The following is a 25,102-nucleotide window of genomic DNA, read 5'->3' as shown; positions in this document are numbered from 1 at the left end:
AGGAAGGTCAGAGGTCATACGAGGTCACCCCCCCTCCTAAACTCTCCCTTTGTAGTTTTCACTCAATCTCCATAGCAACGCATTAAACAATCTCCGTAGCAACGCATTAAACAATCTCCATAGCAACACATTAAACCATCTCCATAGCAACACAACACATTAAACAATCTCCATAGCAACACATTAAACAATCTCCATAGCAACACATTAAACAATCTCCATAGCAACACAACACATTAAACCATCTCCATAGCAACACATTATACAAATTACACTGCTAACACTTTACATGTTTTATTGTCTCTCTGTCTGTGTGTGTGTGTGTGTGTGTGTGTGTGTGTGTGTGTGTGTGTGTGTGTGTGTGTGTGTGTGTGTGTGTGTGTGTGTGTGTGTGTGTGTGTGTGTGTGTGTGTGTGTGTGTGTGTGTGTGTGTGTGTAAACGTTCCACAGATTATGGGGGGGGGGGCTAAATCTGTCTAATCTTTACGATGTCTTTGTCTCAGATTAGCTTTCGCTGGCAGGCAGGCAGGCAGACAGACAGACAGACAGACAGACAGACAGACAGACAGACAGACAGACAGACAGACAGACAGACACACACACAGACAGACAGACAGGCAGAGAGGCAGACAGACAGACAGACAGACAGACAGACAGACAGACAGACACACAGACAGACAGACAGACAGACAGACAGACAGACAGACAGACAGACAGACAGACAGACAGAGAGGCAGACAGACAGACAGACAGACAGACAGGCAGGCAGGCAGACAGACAGACAGACAGACAGACAGACAGACAGACAGACAGACAGACAGACAGACAGAGAGGAAGACAGACAGACAGACAGACAGACAGACAGACAGACAGACAGACAGACAGACAGACGATTCACACTAGAGCTCCAAACCTTCCTAATGAGTGAAAACAGTGAATCTACAAACCCATGTGTTGTATATTACAGTGGGTTGTGACATCATTTGAACGTGTTAATGTTGATTAATTGAATAAGAAAAAAACAAATACTGTTACGGCCTCATAACTCTGTTATAAATGTTAATAATCACGTATGACAACTTATAACAACGTTTATAACGTACTATAAGTGTCATAAGGTATTATAAGCCCAGTGGAACAAACAGCACATATAAGTGCATTATGGTACATTATAATTGATTATTAATGCAATTATGAGGCATTATGACCAGCTCTTATATTATTATAAGTCATAAATACTTCATAAAGCTTGTTATAAGTTGTTATGCATAATTTTACACATTTATAACAAGTGTTACAGTTAGACCCTCCAGAAAAATGCGTTTACGCGATCGCAGAATTTACCGCACAATCAGCAAAATGGCGCATAATTATGCGGGGGTAATGTTTTTTCAAAAAGGCCGCATCGCATCGCATAATACGCGCATCGCATCGCATAATACGCGCATCGCATCGCATAATACGCACATCGCATCGCATAATACGCACATCGCATCGCATAATACGCACATCGCATCGCATAATACGCACATCGCATCGCATAATACGCACATCGCATCGCATAATACGCACATCGCATCGCATAATACGCACATCGCATCGCATAATACGCACATCGCATCGCATAATACGCACATCGCATCGCATAATACGCACATCGCATCGCATAATATGCGCATCACATCGCATAATATGAGATTCGCATCGCATATTTTGCAACTTTTAACATATTTCGCATTTTTCGCAACTTCCCTCAATTTCACCGCATAAAATTGCAAAAAAAACGCATATTTCGTCGCAGAATCAAGAATTTTAGCCCGCATAATCAAGAGTTTTAGCCCGCATAATCAAGAGTTTTAGCCCGTATAATAAAGGATTTTAGCCCGTATAATCAAGAGTTTTAGCCCGCATAATCAAGAGTTTTAGCCCGCATAATCAAGAGTTTTAGCCCGCATAATCAAGAGTTTTAGCCCGCATAATCAAGAGTTTTAGCCCGCATAATCAAGAGTTTTAGCCCGCATAATCAAGAGTTTTAGCCCGCATAATCAAGAGTTTTAGCCCGCATAATCAAGAGTTTTAACCCGCATAATCAAGAGTTTTAGCCCGCATAATCAAGGGTTTTACCCCGCATAATCAAGAGTTTTAGCCCGCATAATCAAGAGTTTTAACCCGCATAATCAAGAGTTTTAGCCCTCATAATCAAGAGTTTTAGCCCGCATAATCAAGAGTTTTAGCCCGCATAATCAAGAGTTTTAGCCCGCATAATCAAGGATTTTTGCCCGCGTTTTTCTGGAGGGTCTAATTAGTAAGACATAGTAACAGACAGGCAGTCATTAGTGAATGAACAGACAGACATGTAAATAGTCATTAGTAAGACCGCAGACATGCCGTCATCATAATCTGTAGTTAATAATCTAATCCACTAACATGGTTTAATCTCACGTCTCGATCTCCTCTTACTGGAAAACTCTTAATCCAACACTCTGCAATACATAGTGCCTTTTCACCCCCTAGAATAATCATATTTCAACTGGGGACCCCCCAAAATAATCATATTTGAATTGGGGACCCCCCAAAAATAATCATATTTGAATTGGGGGCCCCCCAAAATAATCATATTTAAACCGGGGACCCCCCAAAAGAATCATATTTGAATTGGGGACCCCCCAAAATAATCATATTTCAACTGGGGACCCCCCAAAAGAATCATATTTGAACTGGGGACCCCTAAAATAATCATATTTGAACCGTTGAAAATTATTTTGGATGCAAATAAAAAATTGGACTGTTCCATGAATAGCCTAAAACAGGGGTCTTCAACGTTTTCAGGCCAAGGACCCCCTAGCTGAGAGAGAGATGAAGCAGGGACCCCCTCTATATCGTATAAAATTGTGTTTCAGATTAAAGTGTTTTTTTTTACTCAGTCTGCTCTTTTTTCCCTCTACACCTATAGCCTCTTTGCCAAAAATAGCAGATCTACAAGCTCTCAACGCCTCGCAGCGCGAGGCGTTGAGAGCTTGTAGATCGGCTATTTTTGGCTAATGTTCCCCTCAGAACAGGAATTCTAGGGTTCAAGTGGTTAATGTAAAACAAAAAGTAAATCCTATCACACAAAGATTTGGCTGACCCCCTGTAGTAGCTCTGAGGACCCCCTAGGGGTCCCGGACCCCCTGTTGAAGACTCCTGGCCTAAAATACACGACGATCTCCACCATTCATTGGACGCTGTAAAGGTTGCAACATATAAGAAATAAGACGTGGAGAATCATTTAATTGATACGAGTCGATGCTAATAAGTTCTGCATTAAGAGGCTCAGTGTATGGAGTTACATTTGTGTCTTTAATAACCAAACAAAAAGAAAGACATTTGAGAGAGAAAAAATATAAACGGAGCAAAGAATAGTTTTGAATGAAAACAAATTAAAATTAAAAACACATTTTTGTTCCGTTTATATCATTTCCTTTGCTTACAAATTATCTTTTTTTTTGCTTGCCGTTTTAATTTGTTTTCATTCAAAACTATTCTTTGCTCCGTTTATATTTTTTCTCTCTCAAATGTTTTTCTTTGGTCAATAAAGACACAAATGTAACTCCATATAAGTGCGGCTGTATTGGATAAGAGAAGTCATTATATTTATTATAGCAAAAAATATTATAATTATTAAAGCAAAAAAGGGTTTTATGAAACAAAAAAGAAAAAAAAAGTTTAATGTAAAATAAAGTTTTGTGTACGCACATGCACACACGTACATACGAACGCGCGCGCGCACACACACACACACACACACACACACACACACACACACACACACACACACACACACACACACACACACACACACACACACACACACACACACACACACACACACACACACACACACACACACACACACACACACACGACCCGTAAAGAACTATTTGAAAAAAGGAAATATTTTGGAAACAACTTTATTCAGAAAAACAACAACAACAAAAAAAACAATAGCTTAACTTTCCTTCATGTCTATAAAAGTCTAACATTAATAACATCTTCAATATGTGTGTCAGCTCCAACACTCAAATAAATTATAGAAAAATATGTTCTTTTGAATAAATGCATATATGTTCCACCCTGGTGTATATATGTATATATATATATATATATACACATATATACATATGTTCTGCCCTGGTGTATATACGTGTATATATATACACACATATATACATATGTTCTGCCCTGGTGTGTGTATGTATATATATATATATATACATATATATACATAAATTCTGCCCTGGTTGAACGTGGTTTGTTGGATAATATTCAACCAGGTTATTTCACAGTGCTACATTAGCACGGTGCTACATTAGCACGGTGCCACATTAGCACGGTGCCACATTAGCACGGTGCCACATTAGCAAGGTGCTACATTAGCACAGTGCTACATTAACACAGTGCCACATTAGCACAGTGCTATATTAGCACGGTGCTACATTAGCAAGGTGCTACATTAGCACAGTGCCACATTACCACAGTGCTACATTAGCAAAGTGCTATATTAGCACAGTGCTACATTAGCACAGTGCTTACATTAGCACAGTGCTACATTAGCACAGTGCTACATTAGCACAGTGCTACATTAGCTGCGGGAGCAAGGCAGGTGTCGAACCGTCAACCTGCGTTTCACATTCTGTGGATTCGCTCACATGAACAATTCAATCCGGGTTGGACACGCGTCTGTGTCGTTTTTTACATCTCTTTTGGCTATTCAAAAAATAGCAGATATACAAACCGCCCGATTAAATAATAAATAATAACTACATGAGATCCAATGGAACAGATTATTATTATTTTTACAATGTGAGCACTTCACCCATTTGCTTATAATTTATAATTGGTCCTCATTAATGCTCATTATAATATTATATCTTATCTTCATATAATTGGTCCTCACTAATGCTTATTATAATATATTATAATGAGCATCAGTGAGGACCAATTACAAGTTGTATCTATTTGAGAAGCGTAACATTTAACACATTGGGTGCCAAAACCGTATATATACTGTTTTTGAAAAAAAAAAATGATTTTTATTTTTTTTTATTTTTCCTCCATAGCAACAGGAGATATCATTTTTCAAAGATTTAGACTCCCATCCACTTCCTGGTTAACTTATGACTTCAAAAGCCTGTATCTCGGCCCCTGTGTACTTTTTCTTTTACAATGTATTTTTGACTATTTTTGACTATTTTCAACTGGCTGCAACTAGGGAACGGATTTCCGAATGTTTTAACTTTTTTTCCCCCGATTGTACGAGACCTCTATATAATGAATGGATGCTTTTTTTTTACATGGATTTGCTCGTCGTGGATTCTAGAGCTTTAAACAGTAAAGCGCAGTCAATGGGGAGAATGCTGTAAGTTGTTATGAAAAAATGCTGGCACCCAATGTGTTAAGATGAAAGAACCTCTGTGTCTCATTTAGAAACACTTTTATGTGTGTGTTCTGGTTGAGGGCATCGTTTATGTATAACCTTGACGGTCGGTGCTTGTTTGTTGGGTTGGAAAATGGATGAAGTGCTCCTTTAAGTTCAAGGTGTTTTACCTGCCGGTGAAGATGTGATGATAAACTGTCTGAAAACGTGGACCGGTCTGGAACCAGTTTAGACCGGTTTTCAGGGCTCAGTATGGACAAGTTTAGACTGGTTTCTGGGTGTATAGAACGGTTTTAAACTGGTTTCTGGGTGTATAGAACAGGTTTAGACTGGTTTTCTGGGTGTATAGAACGGGTTTAGACTGGTTTCTGGGTGTATAGAACGGTTTTAAACTGGTTTCTGGGTGTATAGAACGGGTTTAGACTGGTTTTCTGGGTGTATAGAACTGCTTTAGACTGGTTTTCTGGGTGTATACGACCGGTTTAGACTGGTTTTCTGGGTGTATAGAACCGGGTCAGACTGGTTTGTCAGAGTTCTGGCGTCGGTGCATTTCCATCACCAGTCTGCGGATCTCCTCTCTCTTCTTGCGGACCTGCTGCCGTGGAAACCAGTTCTCCAGGCACACCGGCAGGTCAAAGTGCACCACGGGGTTCTGAGGAGCCAATCAGAATGCAGGGTTTCATGTGAAAATATACATATATTATCACCTCTCAAAGTCAATAATTTATCAATGAAACGTAGAAAAGGCAGGGATACAGGCAGGCAGGCAGACAGACAGACAGACAGACAGACAGACAGACAGACAGACAGACAGACAGACAGCTGTCTCACCTTCAGGAATGTCTCCACGTATTGCAGCAGGTAGAGGCCGCAGTCGCTGCTGTTGTCCTGCAGGGGGAGCCTGCAGTTTGAGCTCTTCATGCTCTCTGAGCTGAAGAGACGAGCGCTCTGCCTGCGCTCTCTCCATTCTACACACAGGTAACTGCACACACACACACACACACACACACACACACACACACACACACACACACACACACACACACACACACACACACACACACACACACACACACACACACACACACACACACACACACACACACACACACACACACACACACACACAAACACACACACACACACACACACACACACACACACACACACGTTATATACGCTGATATACTGTGTGTGTGTGTGTGTGTGTGTACAGAGCATAACCCACACTGCACATACTTTGGGTGCTCATATCCCCGGACGGGTATGTTCTAATAATAATAATAATAATATTATTAACCCATTAAGACCTGGAACTGTGTCATTTTTAGATTTGAGCTAAAAAAAACATTATTTTACACTTTGGGCTATTCAAAAATAGCAGATCTACAAGCGCTATGAGCTTGTAGATCTGCTATTTTTGAAAAATCGTGAAAATGTGTGCAAATCTTTGAATATATATTTTTTTAAAGCGAACATTTGTAACTCAATAATACTAATATGGGTAATAATAATAATAGTAATAGTAATAGTAAGTGTAATAATAGTAATAATACTTACTCTCGTAGCAGTTTGCAGACGTTTTCATGGCACGACCGTTTGAGTGAATCCATGACCAGAATGCAAGGTCTACACAACAACACACACACACACAGCATGTAATACACAACAACACACACAGCATGTAATACACACTAAACAGCACACACACACACACACACACACACACACACACACACACACACACACACACACACACACACACACACACACACACACACACACACACACACAGGGGCCGGTGCATTCACCTGTGTTAAAGACAGGGTACACATGGACCCAAATGGACCCTAAGCGTCCATTTGGTTCCATGTGTACCCTGTCTGAGTCACAGACCTGTATGGGATAAGGAAGTTATACGGATCAAAGCGATAGTTCTCACCTCTTTAGAGCTGTCTCTCTCTTCCACCCCAACCTGGTACACTCCTATAAGAAATGATACACGTTACAAAAAAAAAGCGGCCTCCTGGTGGCGCTATAACAGGCCCATGTAAAACATTTGAAGCAGAGGTTCTGCTCTGGCATCCAGGGAGTGTGTGTGCAGTTTCGCTGCGATCAGGCCCAACGGTGCCGGAGATTAGCTGCTAACACACAGACAGAATGACACACGGACGGGGTCCAAAACATACTCTCTCGCCATGCCTTTCACCTGGCGGGGACGATAATAACTAGAAAAAGTGCTCCTCGGAGCACAGGTCTCCGCCAGGTCAGGTACGTTATTCTGGCCTCCTGGTGGCGCTATAATAGGCCAATGTGAAAAGGGTTCCATTTCTTCTTAGGTCTTTCACGGCAATCGGACACAGCATTCATGATTTGAGGCATTTTGTTCCAAAAATGTGTTTTGCTAAATTACACCTGCTGGTGGCGCTATAACAGGCCAATGTGAAAAGGGTGGCATTTCTTCCTCGGCATAGTGGGAATGTGTTTGTGAAATTTCACGGAAATCGCAAGCTGCGTTCATAGTTTGAGGCTTTTTGTTCAAAACGGACCAATCCTGCAAACTTTGGAAGCCAACCATAGCCAATCAGGATGGAATATGAAATATCGGACAGATCCGTGTTGATCACATGACTATAGAGATACTGTGTACCGATCTGCATGACGTTTGGATAAAATCTGTAGGAGTAATGTAAAAAAATGTGTTTTGCACAAATCGGCCTCCTGGTGGCGCTATAACAGGCCCATGTGAAAAATTGGGGCAGAGGTTCTGAATTAGCATCCAGGGAGTGTGTGTGTGCACAGTTTCGGAGCGACCGGGCCAACGGTGTCGGAGATTAGCTGGTAACACACACACGGACACACGGACGGACACACACACACACGGACGGACGGAGGGTAAAACATACTCTCTCGCCATGCCTTTCGGCCTGGCGGAGACAATAATTCTTACTGGGGGCGTGGTGATAGACTGTTCTCCTCTGGCTCTCAGACCTGCAACACGAAACAAAAACATAAAAACTCATTTAAAGCCCTGAAGAAGCATCTGTGTCACTTTTTGATTTGAGCTAAAAAGCATTTTTTAACTCTTTGGCTATTCAAAAAATAGCAGATCTACAAGCTCATAGCGTGGCACCGAGTGCCGCGCTATGAGCTTGTAGATCTGCTATTTTCAGAAATATCGTTATTTTTTTTGCAAATCTTGAGATTTGAGTTTCAAAAGTGAACATTTGTAACTCAAATCTTTGCTTCTGGGGGATTTAACAGTTTTTTGAAAAAACGTATGTCGCCATAATATCAGTGGTTCTTTGTTCCATGTCAAGGACCCCCAAAATGATATGTATTTGGCCGCGGACCCCCATCTAAAAATATATGTTTCAGGGACCCCCGGAAGCAAAGATTCGAGTTAAAAAAATTTGCTTTAAAACAATATATATATTAAAAGATTTGCACACATTTTCACGCTTTTTCAAAAATAGCAGATCTACAAGCTCGTAGGGAGGGCCTCATTGGAAACAAGTCCACTTTTATGAACGGACCTGTTAGACAAAGTATTTTAAATGTAACTGTGCTGTTTTACATTTTTTACCTAAAAAAAATATTCAATCAATCAAAAAAATCATTTTAATCATATTTTTGAAAGCAATAAACACACCAAGGTATTTAAAAGCATTAAAGGACGACTTCACCGCTTTTCAACATATCTTCATATAATAGGTCGTCACTAATGCTGATGATAAAATGGTACGATTTTCTTCTAATCAGTCTGTGTCTCAGAGGAGGGCTGTGGACAGTTCAGAGTCCCGTCTACCAGTGACATCATCAATGGGGAATCCAAGCTAATAGAAACTGCAGGCTTTCTATTCCTGGAAAGTTGTGATGCAATAATAGAAGCCTTTGTTCTCGTGTTAATAAAAATCTAAATAAAAAATGTGAAATCTTGTTGGAAAAAAAAATCATGCCTAACGATGATGTCACTGGTAGACAGGTTTCTGGACTGTCCACAGCCCTCCTATGAGACACAGACCAAGTAGAAAAAAATTGTACCATTTTATTATGAGTATTAGTGAGGACCAATTATATGAAGACAGGTTGAAAAGCGGTGAAGTCGTCCTTTAACAATGGAAGGGTTAGGGGTGTAGACTGCGTTGTAGACTATTGGCCAATCACGGTGCAGGATTGGTCAGTGTCCAAAACTCACTTATAGGGGGCGGTTACACCGCCCCAAAAAATACATTTCTGTTTCAATATTTTTATTAGACAAAAAAAAAAGTAGACAATCCACCACGAGTATGACAGGACAGAGGGCACAACATAACAATACAATAAAGACAAAAACACACAAGAGAAAAACAAATCCTAAAAGACTTCACACCAAATACATTATATAACTAGAACTAGAAAAAGTGCTCCTCGGAGCACAGGTCTCCGCCAGGTCAGGTAGGTTATTGTGGCCTCCTGGTGGCGCTATAATAGGCCAATGTGAAAAGGGTGCCATTTGTTCTTAGGCCTTGCACGACAATTGGACCCTGACTGCATTCATGATTTGAGGCATTTTGTTAAAAACATTGGTTTTGCTAAATTAGACCTGCTGGTGGCGCTATAATAGGCCAATGTGAAAAGGGTGACATTTGCTCCTCAACATAGTGTGAATGTGCGTGCAGTTTGACCGCCATCGGACGCTGCGTTCATGATTTGCGGAATTTTGTTCAAAACAAGGCAATAATGCAAACTTTAGATGTCAATCTTAGCCAATCAGTATGGAATATGAAAAATCAAACACATCCGTCTTGATCACATGACTATAGAGATCATGTGTACCGATTTGCGTGAAATTTGGATAAAATTGGAAGGAGTAGTATAAAATAATGTGTTTTACATAAGTCTGCCTCCTGGTGGCGCTATAAAAGGCAGATGTGAAAAATGCAGGACAAAGGTTTTTCCTTGACCTCTAGGGAGTGTGCATACAAAGTTTTACACAGATCGGTGGAATTATAGGTAAAAACACGAATCGGCCTGTTATAGCGCCACCATGAGGCTGATTTCAACATTTTTAAATGGTAGTTCTTCCTCGGCCTAATGGGAATGAGCGTGCAAAATGTAAATGGTAAATGGTAAATGGTGCATTTATATAGCGCTTCTATCCGAAGCGCTTTACATTGATTGTGCCATTAACCCATTCACACACACATTCATACACCGATGGCGGAGGAAACCATGCAAGGCACCAACCTGCTCACCGGGAGCAATTAGGGGTTCAGCGTCTTGCTCAAGGACACTTCGACACTAACTCTAGGGGAGCGCCCCAGCCCGGGATCAAACTGGGAACCTTGCGGTTTTCCAGTTCACTCTACCCGGCCACTCTACCCCTGAGCCACTGCCGCATGCTGTTGCATGCTGTGTTCATGATTTGAGGCATTTTGTTCAAAACGGAGCACTCCTGCAAACTTTGGAAGACATTTTTAGCCAATCAGGATGGAATATGAGAAATCTGAAAGACCTGTTTCGTTTAGTCACTATAGAGATACTGTGTACCGATTTGCGTGCTTTTTGGACAAAATCGGTAGGAGTACTGTCAAAAAATATGTTTTGCACAAATCGGCCTCCTGGTGGCGCTATCAAAGGCCCATGAGAAGAATTTGGGGCAAAGGTTCTGAATTGGCATCCAGGGAGTGTGTGTGCACAGTTTCACTGAGATCAAGACAACGGTGCCGGAGATTAGCTGGTCACAGACGGACGGACACACGGACACACACACGGACGGACACACGGACGGACGGACGGACGGGGTGGAAAACATACTCTCTCGCCATGCCTTTCGGCCTGGCGGAGACAAAAAGTGCTCCTCGGAGCACAGGTCTCCGCCAGGTCAGGTAGGTTATTGTGGCCTCCTGGTGGCGCTATAATAGGCCAATGTGAAAAGGGTGACATTTGCTCCTCAACATTTTGTTCAAAACAAGCCACTACTGGAAACTAAGTTAGATGTCAATCTTAGTCAATCAGGATGGAATATGAAAGATCAAACACATCCGTCTTGATCACATGACTATAGAGATCATGTGCACCGATTTGCGTGAAATTTGGATAAAATCGGAAGGAGTAATATAAAGAAATGTGTTTTATATAAGTCAGCCTCCTGGTGGCGCTATAAAAGGCAAAGATTTTTCCTTGACCTCTAGGGAGTGTGCATACAAAGTTTTACACAGATCGGTGCAGTTATAGGTAAAAACACGAATCGGCCTGTTATAGCGCCACCATGAGGCTGATTAGAAAAAATTCAAGTGGCATTTCTTCCTGGGCATAGTGGAAATATGCGTGCAAAATTTCAAGGAAATTGCATGCTGCGTTTATGATTTCAGACATTTTGTTCAAAATGGAGCACTCCTACAAACTTTGGAAGACATTTTTAGCCAATTAGGATGGAATATGAACAATCTGAAATGAGACGTTTCTTTTAATGACTATAGAGATACTGTGTACCGATTTGGGGGATTTTTGGCCAAAATCTGTAGAAGTACTGTTCAAAAATGTGTTTTGCACAAATCGGCCTCCTGGTGGCGCTAAAAAAGGCCCATGTGAAAAATTTGGGGCAGAGGTTCTGCTGTGACATCCAGGGAGTGTGTGTGCACAGTTTCACAGCGAGCAAGCCAACGGTGCCGGAGATTAGCTGTACACAGACAGAAGGACACACGGACGGACGGACAGGGGGCAAAACATACTCTCTCGCCATGCCTTTCGGCCTGGTGGAGACAATAATCATCACATTATTGCTGCCAACACCTCAACTCTACACCTCAACTCTACACCGCAACTCTACACCGCAACTCTACACCTCAACTCTACACCGCAACTCTACACCGCAACTCTACACCTCAACTCTACACCGCAACTCTACACCTCGACTCTACACCGCGACTCTACACCTCGACTCTACACCTCGACTCTACACCGCAACTCTACACCGCAACTCTACACCGCAACTCTACACCGTAACTCTACACCGCAACTCTACACCGCAACTCTACACCTCAACTCTACACCGCAACTCTACACATCAACTCTACACCGCAACTCTACGCCTCAACTCTACGCCTCAACTCTACGCCGCAACTCTACACCGCAACTCTACACCTCAACTCTACACCGCAACTCTACACCGCAACTCTACACCGCAACTCTACACCTCAACTCTACACCGCAACTCTACACCTCAACTCTGCACCTCAACTCTACACCGCACTCTACACCGCAACTCTACACCGCAACTCCACACCTCAACTCCACACCGCAAATCTACACCGCAACTCTACACCGCAACTCTGCACCGCACTCTACACCTCAACTCTACACCTCAACTCTACACCGCAACTCTACACCTCAACTCTACACCGCACTCTACACCTCAGCTCTACACCTCAACTCTACACCGCACTCTACACCTCAACTCTACACCGCAACTCTACACCTCAACTCTACACCGCAACTCTAAACCGCAACTCTACACCTCAACTCTACACCTCAACTCTACACCTCAACTCTACACCTCAACTCTACGCCGCAACTCTACACCTCAACTCTACACCGCAACCCTGCACCGCAACTCTACACCGCAACTCTACACCTCAACTCTGCACCTCAACTCTACACCGCACTCTACACCTCAACTCTACACCTCAACTCTACACCGCAACTCTACACCGCAACTCTACACCTCAACTCTACACCTCAACTCAACTCTACACCACAACTCTACCATGTGTATCCATCTCCTGCCTCCCACTTAATATGGCTACTAGCTGACATCCTCCGTCACTCCAATACACAAGACATCGCTCCACTCATCCCCTATAGATGGCGCTAAGCGCAGCCATGCTTCTACACATTGGGACAAGGTACCCCGTAGAACAGGGGTGATGCAACTTTGACGATGGAGAGGGCCACTATATTTCCACACTCACTCCAGGGGGGCCACATTGCATATACTGTCGGGCCTGTCACAAAAAAATAGCAAAAAATAGCAGATCTACAAGCTCAAAACGCGCTGCGACGCGTTTTGAGCTTGTAGATCTGCTTTTTTTTGCTATTTTTGAATTTGAATTCAGATTTCTTTTTTGCTATTTTTGAATTGAAATCCTGAAAAGTTAACTTTATGAACTTAAATACAAATACATTGGACATAAAAAAAGACAATAGAATTGTAATACTAGTCATTAAGCTACTACTAATATAGTAGTAGTCATTAAAGCGGGTCATGTTTGCAATTGTAACAGCTGAAATCAATCATATATCAGTATTCCGATATTAACCTGCGGGCCACATTAAGTGAAGGTGCGGGCCGCATGTGGCCCCCGGGCCGCCAGTTGCCCATGTATGCCGTAGAACATACGAGAGTCTCTCTGAGAGCATTAACCGTAGCACCTTTTCAAACCATAGTAGAACATATGAGAGTCTCTCTAAGGGCATTAAACGTAGCACCTTTTCAAACCATAGTAGAACATACGAGAGTCTCTCTGAGAGCATTAACCGTAGCACCTTTTCAAACCATAGTAGAACATATGAGAGTCTCTCTAAGGGCATTAACCGTAGCACCTTTTCAAACCATAGTAGAACATACAGTGGTCACCTATTCACATACGCACCAGAGTCTCTGAAAGGTACCCACCATAACCCACCATAACCTTAGGTTGTGAAAGGTTGGGGGTGTGGCTATGCCTTGGGGGTGTGTTTTAAGTTTTTCATTTTAGGTGGACAGTAGGTGGCAGAAGAGAGCAGAGGAAAGCAATTACTCTACTTGCAGTTTATTTCTTAAAAGCAGAAGTCATTAGAGAACTTATGAATGCAGACAATTTATCATTGAATTAATAAAACAAACTTATGTACTAGAGTATTTCCAATTTCCAGTACTTTTACTTTATTTTATACATAGGCTATTTGAAAATAGCTGATCTACAAGCTCACAATTTTCACAATGCTATTTTGAAACATTTTACACAACAGTGTATTTTCAAACATTTTACAGTGGTGTAAAGTAACAAATTACATTACACAAGTACTGTACATAAGTAAAGATTTTAGGTTTTTTTTTTTCTTTACTGGACTATTTCCCTCTCTCTCTCTTTCTCTTGTTATGCAGAAAGTCCTCTTTCACACGTTATGTCAAAATCGTCACCTTATTAAACTAATGGCCTAAGTCATTTTTTGAGGAAATTATATTTTTGCCTAAGTCAGGTCCTCATGACACTAGCCTTATATAAACGTTGGCTATTTAAAAATAGCCATGTGATGCGTTGTGAGCTTATAGATCTGCTATTTTCAAAGGATTTTTATATATTTTGATAACCTGTGAAACGGGACATTCTACATGTATTTTTATGTGGTATATGTGGTGGCTTTTACTTTAAGTAAAATATCTGAGTACTTCTTCCACCACTGAAGAACAACAATTAAAGAACAGAGGATAAGCCAGTGTTTTTCTCATTCTTTTTTTTTTCTCTCTCTCTCAGTCATAGGAGACAGCTGTTGCGACCAGTGTTGCCAGAGTTTACGAGAGAAATAAGCAAACAGGTCTATGAAAACAAGCCCAAAAGAGATTGATTATTATAGGCCACATGAGCACATTAAACCTATATGCACCTCAAGTTCTCAAATAAAAAGCAGCAAGCTTCTACCAATATTTACAAGCAACTTTACAGAAAAACAGGTTGCTTATAATAAGCAAACATGGCAACGCTGGTCGCGACCCCTTCCTTTCATTCAGTGAGAGAGGATCATGGTTAACATATGCTAATAGACAGACAGTGGCTTCAAGCTTGGCCATTGTTGTCACAAAACAAGTTTGGCCACCTTCACACACAGTTAGGTAGGCTACAGTCAGCAGGGAGAGGGGGTTGGGGGAGAATTTAGCTTTTTTTGAAATCATGTTCTCAGTGGTGGAAAAAATGCTCACATTAGCTCAAGCACCCCTCTCTCTCTGTCTTCAGTATTAACTGGGTATCAACTGCCTTTTAAGGTCAACCCTAAATGCATCAAATTTTCTCTGATGTGATGTTTTAAGTTGTATGTATCTTTCTGATGCTTAAGTAAGAGTCCCTCTTGTGGTTAAAGCTGATGTCCAGTGATTTTGCGGCCCGGGTTTAAATCCCACGCTATGAGCTTGCAAATTCCATGCGGAATGTCCAGTTTTTGTTACCACAATATAAAAATACTCTGTTACAAGTAAAAGGCCTGTGTTAAAAATGTTACTGAGTAAAACTACAAAGTACTGGCATCAAAATATTTTCAAACATTTTACACAACAATGTATTTTCAAACATTTTACTGTGGTGTAAAGTAACACATTACATTACACAAGTACTGTACATAAGTAAAGATTTTAGGTTTTTTTTTTTCTTTACTGGACTATTTCCCTCTCTCTCTCTTTCTCTCTACTTGTTATGCAGAAAGTCCTCTTTCACACGTTATGTCAAAATCGTCACCTTATTAAACTAATGGCCTAAGTCATTTTTTGAGGAAATTATATTTTTGCCTAAGTCAGGTCCTCATGACACTGGCCACCTCTGGTAAAATCGCCTATCTCCTAATTGAAAAGGATCATGCTGTTCACGCCCCTTTTAGTATAATGGCCTAACTCCCTAGTGTGACTTAGGACAAAATAGGCCTTTCGTTTGGCCTAAGTCACATGTTTTTGTGACTTAAGCCAAATTATTTACTGATTTAGGCCATTTTGTAATTTGTTTTGCTTTTTATTTTGGCCTAAGTCAGATTTAATCCTATTTAAACCTATTTAAATCTCTTATGTTACATAACTGACAGACAGTGTTATTTCTATTTAAATAGTCATAATTTGTTATAAACATTTTGGGTGAAATGATTAAGAAATATCATATAGTTTTGTTCTGGATCAGTTTTTTATTTTTCCTGAAAACCTTGAAAAAATGACTTAGGCCATTAGTTTAATAAGGTGACGAAATGTAAAATAGCAGATCTACAAGCTCACAACGTGTAGCTTAGTTCTGCTATTTTTAAATAGACAACTTTATATAAGGTTAATGGTTAATGTATGTTTTGTAATAATAATCAAAATCTACAAAGTAACTAAAGTTTTCAAACACTTGCACATCGTGTGTGTGTGTGTGTGTGTGTGTGTGTGTGTGTGTGTGTGTGTGTGTGTGTGTGTGTGTGTGTGTGTGTGTGTGTGTGTGTGTGTGTGTGTGTGTGTGTGTGTGTCTGACTGTGCAGTGTGTGGGCACAGACAGACAGACAGACAGTAGGGGGAGGTAGGTAGCAGATAGCAAAACCGGTTATGTTAATGATATACTGTGTAGCCTACACTACAGTATTCCAAATAGGCTGAGGAACTCTGCTATCAGGTTCCCCTCCCCCCTACAGTACCTCTGTCCCCACCACACCGTGGAACCACACATTACTGCCGGACCCCCGGCAGTAACTCTGAGGACCCTCTAGGGGTCTCGGACCTCCTGTCGAAGACCCCTGATTTAACTCTCTCTCTCTCTCTCTCTCTCTCTCTCTCTCTCTCTCTCTCTCTCTCTCTCTCTCTCTCTCTCTCTCTCTCTCTCTCTCTCTCTCTCTCTCTCTCTCTCTCTCTCTCTCTCTCTCTCTCTCTCTCTCTCAAAATGGGGGTCCGCGGGCTAATAAGTGTCAATTTGGAGGTCCTTCACATGAAAAAGTTTGAGAACCACTGCTCTATATCTCCCCCCCTTGCACTTTGGCTAATTAATATTGACTGTTGTAAGTGAAAAGGTTAAGAAATGTTCAAAAAGTTTACTTTATTGTTTCAGTTTCTGAGAGGCTGCAGCCAGTGTGTGCAGTTCAGATTTATGTTGTTCCTGTAAGGATAATTATTGTTCCAATTCCAAATATGGAATCTGTAGCAGCAAAATACTTAAAAAGATAAAAACTGTTTTCTATTGTTCCATTAAATTGGATTCAGTTCTAAAAGGCTAAAAACTGTACACGTCTTTTTTTTTGAGGGGGGGGGGGCACGGGGAAAGTAATATAAAGTAATATGTAATATATTACTCTTGATTCCAAGTAATACGTTATATAATATTATTACTTTTCAAAGGAGTAATAAGTAATACAAGTAGGTAACATATTACTCTCCTAAGTAATATAGCCCAACACTGATTATAAAACATATACATTAACCACTTTAGCCCTATATTATACCACGGCCATTAGAAAATAGACGATCTACAAGCTCGTAGATCGGCTACTTTCAAACATTTCAGTACTTTTACTTTTGGTACTTTAAGTATATTTTGATGCCAATACTTTGTACTTTTACTCAAGTAACATTTTGAACACATGCCTTACTTACTTTTTTAAAATAAATTTTGATACCAAGCGCCATCTCGTGGCTGGATGGCCACACTACACTTTCTAATCATTTCAATGGGAGGTGCCAAGAATCTGTGGGCGTCAACTTTGAAAGGTACCTAAAGAAACCTTTGAAAACCTCTGATGTCCAATAGGTGGCCGTTTGAAGATCGTGCATGAATGAACAGGTGACCACTGTATGAGAGTCTCTCTGAGAGCATTAACCGTAGCACCTTTTCAAACCATAGTAGAACATATGAGAGTCTCTCTGAGAGCATTAACCGTAGCACCTTTTCAAACCATAGTAGAACATATGAGAGTCTCTCTAAGAGCATTAACCGTAGCACCTTTTCAAACCATAGTAGAACATATGAGAGTCTCTCTAAATCTAAGAGCATTAACCGTAGCACCTTTTCTAACCATAGTAGAACATATGAGAGTCTCTCTAAATCTAAGAGCATTAACCATAGCACCTTTTCAAACCATAGTAGAACATATGAGAGTCTCTCTGAGAGCATTAACCGTAGCACCTTTTCAAACCATAGTAGAACATATGAGAGTCTCTCTAAGAGCATTAACCGTAGCACCTTTTCTAACCATAGTAGAACATATGAGAGTCTCTCTAAGTCTAAGGGCATTAAACGTAGCACCTTTTCAAACCATAGTAGAACATATGAGAGTCTCTCTGAGAGCATTAAACGAGTCCCGAGTGGAAAAAAATACATTTCTTAAAAAGGAGGAGAACCGCAGCGTACCTCTTGTGAGCCGAGGTCTCTTCACCTCCTCCTGCTGCTCCTCCTCGTGGGGGCGTGGTCTCTTCACCTCCTCCTGCCGCTCCTCGTGGGGGCGTGGTCTCTTCACCTCCTCCTGCTCCTCATGGGGCGTCGACGACATGCAGGAGGAGCTCGTTTCCTCCATGTGATCTTTGACCAGCCCTGGAAAACACACCATCACCAGGTACCAGTGAGACCTGAGGAACATTAGGAGAACATTAGGAGAACATTAGGAGAAAACACACCATCACCAGGTACCAGTGAGACCTGAGGAACATTAGGAGAACATTAGAGGAACATTAGGGGAACATTAGGGGAACATTAGGAGAAAACACACCATCACCAGGTACCAGTGAGACCTGAGGAACATTAGGAGAACATTAGGAGAACATTAGGAGAAAACACACCATCACCAGGTACCAGTGAGACCTGAGGAACATTAGGAGAACATTAGAGGAACATTAGGAGAACATTAGGGGAACATTAGGAGAAAACACACCATCACCAGGTACCAGTGAGACCTGAGGAACATTAGGAGAACATTAGGAGAACATTAGGAGAAAACACACCATCACCAGGTACCAGTGAGACCTGAGGAACATTAGGAGAACATTAGAGGAACATTAGGGGAACATTAGGAGAGAACACACCATCACCAGGTACCAGTGAGACCTGAGGAACATTAGGAGAACATTAGGGGAACATTAGGAGAGAACACACCATCACAAGGTACCAGTGAGACCTGAGGAACATTAGGGGAACATTAGGAGAAAACACACCATCACCAGGTACCAGTGAGACCTGAGGAACATTAGGAGAACATTAGGAGAACATTAGGAGAAAACACACCATCACCAGGTACCAGTGAGACCTGAGGAACATTAGGAGAACATTAGGAGAACATTAGGAGAAAACACACCATCACCAGGTACCAGTGAGACCTGAGGAACATTAGGAGAACATTAGGGGAACATTAACATTAGGGGAACATTAGGAGAAAACACACCATCACCAGGTACCAGTGAGACCTGAGGAACATTAGGAGAACATTAGGGGAACATTAGGAGAAAACACACCATCACCAGGTACCAGTGAGACCTGAGGAACATTAGGAGAACATTAGGAGAACATTAGGAGAAAACACACCATCACCAGGTACCAGTGAGACCTGAGGAACATTAGGAGAACATTAGGAGAACATTAGGAGAAAACACACCATCACCAGGTACCAGTGAGACCTGAGGAACATTAGGAGAACATTAGGGGAACATTAGGAGAAAACACACCATCACCAGGTACCAGTGAGACCTGAGGAACATTAGGAGAACATTAGGAGAACATTAGGAGAAAACACACCATCACCAGGTACCAGTGAGACCTGAGGAACATTAGGAGAACATTAGGAGAAAACACACCATCACCAGGTACCAGTGAGACCTGAGGAACATTAGGAGAACATTAGGGGAACATTAGGAGAAAACACACCATCACCAGGTACCAGTGAGACATGAGGAACATTAGGAGAACATTAGGAGAACATTAGGAGAAAACACACCATCACCAGGTACCAGTGAGACCTGAGGAACATTAGGAGAACATTAGGGGAACATTAGGAGAAAACACACCATCACCAGGTACCAGTGAGACCTGAGGAACATTAGGAGAACATTAGGAGAACATTAGGAGAAAACACACCATCACCAGGTACCAGTGAGACCTGAGGAACATTAGGAGAACATTAGGAGAACATTAGGAGAAAACACACCATCACCAGGTACCAGTGAGACCTGAGGAACATTAGGAGAACATTAGGGGAACATTAGGAGAAAACACACCATCACCAGGTACCAGTGAGACCTGAGGAACATTAGGAGAACATTAGGGGAACATTAGGAGAAAACACACCATCACCAGGTACCAGTGAGACCTGAGGAACATTAGGAGAACATTAGGGGAACATTAGGAGAAAACACACCATCACCAGGTACCAGTGAGACCTGAGGAACATTAGGAGAACATTAGGGGAACATTAGGAGAAAACACACCATCACCAGGTACCAGTGAGACCTGAGGAACATTAGGAGAACATTAGGGGAACATTAGGAGAAAACACACCATCACCAGGTACCAGTGAGACCTGAGGAACATTAGGAGAACATTAGGGGAACATTAGGAGAAAACACACCATCACCAGGTACCAGTGAGACCTGAGGAACATTAGGAGAACATTAGGGGAACATTAGGAGAAAACACACCATCACCAGGTACCAGTGGGACCTGAGGAACATTAGGAGAACATTAGGGGAACATTAGGAGAAAACACACCATCACCAGGTACCAGTGAGACCTGAGGAACATTAGGAGAACATTAGAGGAACATTAGGAGAAAACACACCATCACCAGGTACCAGTGAGACCTGAGGAACATTAGGAGAACATTAGAGGAACATTAGGAGAAAACACACCATCACCAGGTACCAGTGAGACCTGAGGAACATTAGGAGAACATTAGAGGAACATTAGGAGAAAACACACCATCACCAGGTACCAGTGAGACCTGAGGAACATTAGGAGAACATTAGGGGAACATTAGGAGAAAACACACAATCATCAGGTACCAGTGGGACCTGAGGAACATTAGGGGAACATTAGGAGAAAACACACCATCACCAGGTACCAGTGGGACATGAGGAACATTAGGAGAACATTAGAGGAACATTAGGAGAAAACACACCATCACCAGGTACCAGTGGGACCTGAGGAACATTAGAGGAACATTAGGAGAACATTAGAGGAACATTAGAGGAACATTAGGAGAACATTAGAGGAACATTAGGAGAACATTAGAGGAACATTAGGAGAACATTAGAGGAAGATTAGGAGACAACACACCATCACCAGGTACCAGTGAGACCTGAGGAACATTAGGAGAACATTAGAAGAACATTAGAGGAACATTAGGAGAACATTAGAGGAACATTAGGAGAACATTAGAGGAAGATTAGGAGAACATTAGAGGAACATTAGGAGAACATTAGGAGAAAACACACCATCACCAGGTACCAGTGAGACCTGAGGAACATGAGGAGAACATTAGGAGAACATGAGGAGAACATTAGGAGAACATTAGGAGAACATTAGGAGAAAACACACCATCACCAGGTACCAGTGAGACCTGAGGAACATTAGGAGAACATTAGGAGAAAACACACCATCACCAGGTACCAGTGGGATCTGAGGAACATTAGGAGAACATTAGGAGATACTTAAAGGTAGGGTAAGTGATTTTCTTTGGTTAAAATAAGTGTTAAATAGCGCTATATTGTGATAGTACTCATTGCTATAGAGTGTTTGTTCAGTAAAAGGAGTCTCCTTGTCTCTCCAGCTCTTTATAAAACAGAAAATGCATTTTTGTTTCAGTTTCATTTCCGATTTTATCCAATCAGGACAGAGAACTCAATCAGGATACAGATTAAACAAGTGAAATGGGAAGTGATGACACTGATGGTACTTTCTCCTGATTGGCTGAGATTTTGACACCTACCGGAAAATGTATTTTCTGTTTATTAAAGAGCTGGAGAGACGGGGAGACTCCTGTTACTGAACAAACACTCTATAGCAATGATTACTATCACAATATAGTGCTTTAACCCAAAAATATCACTTACCCTACCTTTAACCCAGTGAACTGTGTCATTTTTTTGATTTGAGCTAAAAAGCATTATTTTACATTTTGGGCTATTCAAAAATAGCAGATCTACAAGCTCATAGCGCGGCACCGAGTGCCGCACTACGAGCTTGTATATCTGCTATTTTTGAAAAATCGTGAAAATGTGTGAAAATCTTTGAATATATATATTTTTAAAGTGAACATTTTTAACTCAAATCTTTGCTTCTGGGGGGTCCCTGGAACAAAATATTTTGATGGTCGTCGGCGGCCAAATACATATAATTTTGGGGGTCCTTGACATGAAAAAGATTGAGCACCACTGATATAGAAACATACGTTTTTCAGAAAACTGTTGAGATTTAGGAGACATGTAGAATCGGCTTCAGGTCTCAATGGGTTAATGCTTTGAAAATACAGCTGTAGTGACGATGACGTCGCCATGGCGACGTCACATGGACTAGTGATTTGTTTACGTGGGGGGGGGGGGGGGTGTGAACTTACTCTTGATTGACAGGCACAAACAGGAAGTCCTTGTCGAAGATGTCGACGTTTCGAGTCCAAGTCTTCACCCTCTGATGTCTGCTGACTCTGTCCCTACACACACACACACACACACACACACACACACACACACACACACACACACACACACACACACACACACACACACACACACACACACACACACACACACACACACACACACACACACACACACACACACACACACACACACACACACACACGTCTGAGACAACAGTCTGTAAGAACTATTAAAACATTTAATGGTTTATGGTGTTCTTACAGAGGTTGAGGTTCCTCTTCAGGGGTTCTAAAGGTGTTAAAGGTTCTAAATGAAATGCTTTGAGCGCATAGTTCTATCCCACCTGAAATCTGAAACCAGTGGTCACATGGATGCTTTACAATTTGCATATCAAGCAAAGAGGGGCGTGGAGGATGCAACGGTAACACTCATGAACAATGTTTACAAACATTTGGGAACCCCGTCATCTTATGTGCGCATACTGTTTGCTGACTTCTCATCTGCCTTCAGCACCGTCCAGGTAGACAGACTGTCAGAGAAGCTGGGCAGTATGGGAGTAAATCCCATCCTCATAAGGTGGATAAACAACTTCCTTACTGAGAGGCTGCAGTATGTCCACGTCCAGGGAGGACAATCATCGTACATCAGCACTCAGACAGGGGTGCCACAAGGATCCGTCCTCGCGCCTCTGCTGTTCATATTGTATATTAATGACTTGACTAGTCACCAGGACTACTGTAAAGTGATTAAATTTGCTGATGATGTGGCCCTGATAGGCCTTCTTACTGATGATGAGACCAGTTATAGAGCCGAGATTGATCACTTCTATAGCTGGTGCTCTGTTAACTCATTGATTTTAAATACAAAAAAGACCAAAGAAATGGTATTTGATTTTAGAAGAGACCCTGTTTCTCTAACTCCTGTAACTATGAATAACGCTCCCATCGAAATAGTACAGGAGTACAAATACCTTGGCACCATTATCGACAGTAAACTAACATGGAACGCTAACACCAATGCCAGATCTGCAAAGGCTCAACAACGCCTGTACTTCCTAAGGAAACTTAGAAGCTTTAAAGTGGATAAAACCCTGCAGATACTGTTCTATAAGACCTGCATCCAGAGTCTACTGACCTTCTGCATTCAGTGCTGGGGGGGAGCACTAAGTTTGCAGAATAAGAACAAGTTAGACAGGGTGGTTAAATTAGGAGGTAAGATAACAGGTGAAGTAATGTGCAGTATCTCATACATGTCAGATCTGTATACCAAGAGACTAGCACAAAAGAGAGAGCACACATAAATACTCAGTCATAAATACTCACACATAAATACTTTTGTGAGTGACTAGCACAAGAGACTAGCACAAAAGATCATAGCTGATCAGTTGCACCCACTATGGTCTGAGTATAAACTCTTACCCTCAGGGCGGAGGTACGGCATGCCTCTGGCAAAAACTAAGCGAATCATTACGTCCTTTGTTCCACGCAGCATTCAGCTGCTAAACAAAGACAAGTCTTTATTTTAAGATTGTTTTGCAGTATGGAGCCTGACGATCATGCAGTGTTTTGCTTTTTATGATGTACAGTATGTATTACCATGCTCATGTCATGTTTTTAGTCTGTGTTGTATTTATGTGTGCTCTCTGTGTGCAAAGCAAATTCCCGTAAGGGCAATAAAGGTTTCATTCATTCATTCAAAGGGTTCTAAAGGGTTTCTTACAGAGGTTGAGGTTCCTCCTCAGTGGTTCTTCTCTTGGTCAGCTGTCTGTAGAAGAAGCTGCTGAACACGTGACAACGTTCAGACATGATCCCTGAACACTCCAACAACAAGTACCTGAGGAGATGATGTCATATATAATGAGTGAATTAACATATAATTAACATGTCATTAACATACTTGAGGTATAAGTCAATTATATGTAATGAGTTAATTAACATATAATTAACATGTCATCAACATATTTGAGGTAGAAGTCAATTATATTTAATGAGTTAATTAACATATAATTAACATGTCATCAACATACTTGAAGTATAAGTCAATTATATGTAATGAGTGAATTAACATATAATTAACATGGCATTAACATACTTGAGGTAGAAGTCAATTATATATAATGAGTTAATTAACATATAATTAACATGTAATTAACATACTTGAGGTAGAAGTCAATTATATGTAATGAGTTAATTAACATATAATTAACATGTCATTAACATACTTGAGGTAGAAGTCAATTATATATAATGAGTTAATTAACATATAATTAACATACTTGAGGTAGAAGTCAATTATATATATAATGAGTTAATTAACATACAATTAACACATCATTAACATACTTGAGGTATAAGTCAATTATA

At 41.2% G+C, this 25,102-nt stretch overlaps 2 protein-coding genes across 2 annotated transcripts in view; both read right to left on the bottom strand.

The window, feature by feature from the left end:
- The window catches only part of LOC311041025 (target of Nesh-SH3-like), a gene marked incomplete at its 5' end in the record, with an annotated part of 759,687 nt that overhangs the window by 93,451 nt on the left and 641,134 nt on the right, over nt 1-25,102 (bottom strand). The window lies entirely within an intron of this gene.
- LOC311040963 (uncharacterized protein) overlaps nt 4,030-25,102 on the bottom strand; it is a 68,690-nt gene continuing 47,617 nt past the window's right edge. The window contains exons 15-42 of the mRNA XM_084051402.1: nt 24,459-24,572; nt 22,697-22,789; nt 21,679-21,700; nt 21,576-21,597; nt 21,431-21,439; nt 21,273-21,281; nt 21,144-21,152; nt 21,004-21,012; nt 20,864-20,872; nt 20,724-20,732; nt 20,584-20,592; nt 20,444-20,452; nt 20,304-20,312; nt 20,164-20,172; nt 19,954-19,962; nt 19,825-19,833; nt 19,685-19,693; nt 19,545-19,553; nt 19,388-19,396; nt 19,259-19,267; nt 19,038-19,046; nt 18,869-18,884; nt 18,508-18,722; nt 8,367-8,407; nt 7,359-7,402; nt 6,977-7,045; nt 6,248-6,398; nt 4,030-6,068 (exon numbers count right to left, since the gene is read on the bottom strand). Of these exons, the coding sequence (XP_083907528.1) occupies nt 5,931-6,068; nt 6,248-6,398; nt 6,977-7,045; nt 7,359-7,402; nt 8,367-8,407; nt 18,508-18,722; nt 18,869-18,884; nt 19,038-19,046; nt 19,259-19,267; nt 19,388-19,396; nt 19,545-19,553; nt 19,685-19,693; nt 19,825-19,833; nt 19,954-19,962; nt 20,164-20,172; nt 20,304-20,312; nt 20,444-20,452; nt 20,584-20,592; nt 20,724-20,732; nt 20,864-20,872; nt 21,004-21,012; nt 21,144-21,152; nt 21,273-21,281; nt 21,431-21,439; nt 21,576-21,597; nt 21,679-21,700; nt 22,697-22,789; nt 24,459-24,572 (1,078 nt within the window). The 3' untranslated portion in view covers nt 4,030-5,930. The remainder of the gene's footprint in view (nt 6,069-6,247; nt 6,399-6,976; nt 7,046-7,358; nt 7,403-8,366; nt 8,408-18,507; nt 18,723-18,868; nt 18,885-19,037; nt 19,047-19,258; nt 19,268-19,387; nt 19,397-19,544; nt 19,554-19,684; nt 19,694-19,824; nt 19,834-19,953; nt 19,963-20,163; nt 20,173-20,303; nt 20,313-20,443; nt 20,453-20,583; nt 20,593-20,723; nt 20,733-20,863; nt 20,873-21,003; nt 21,013-21,143; nt 21,153-21,272; nt 21,282-21,430; nt 21,440-21,575; nt 21,598-21,678; nt 21,701-22,696; nt 22,790-24,458; nt 24,573-25,102) is intronic.

The sequence above is a fragment of the Gymnoscopelus microlampas genome (genome assembly GCF_963454915.1).
Source record: "Gymnoscopelus microlampas genome assembly, chromosome: 24".
Taxonomy (NCBI): Eukaryota; Metazoa; Chordata; class Actinopteri; order Myctophiformes; family Myctophidae; genus Gymnoscopelus; species Gymnoscopelus microlampas.
Note: the sequence above shows the minus strand (reverse complement) of the source record. Positions and strands in the feature narration are given on the sequence as shown.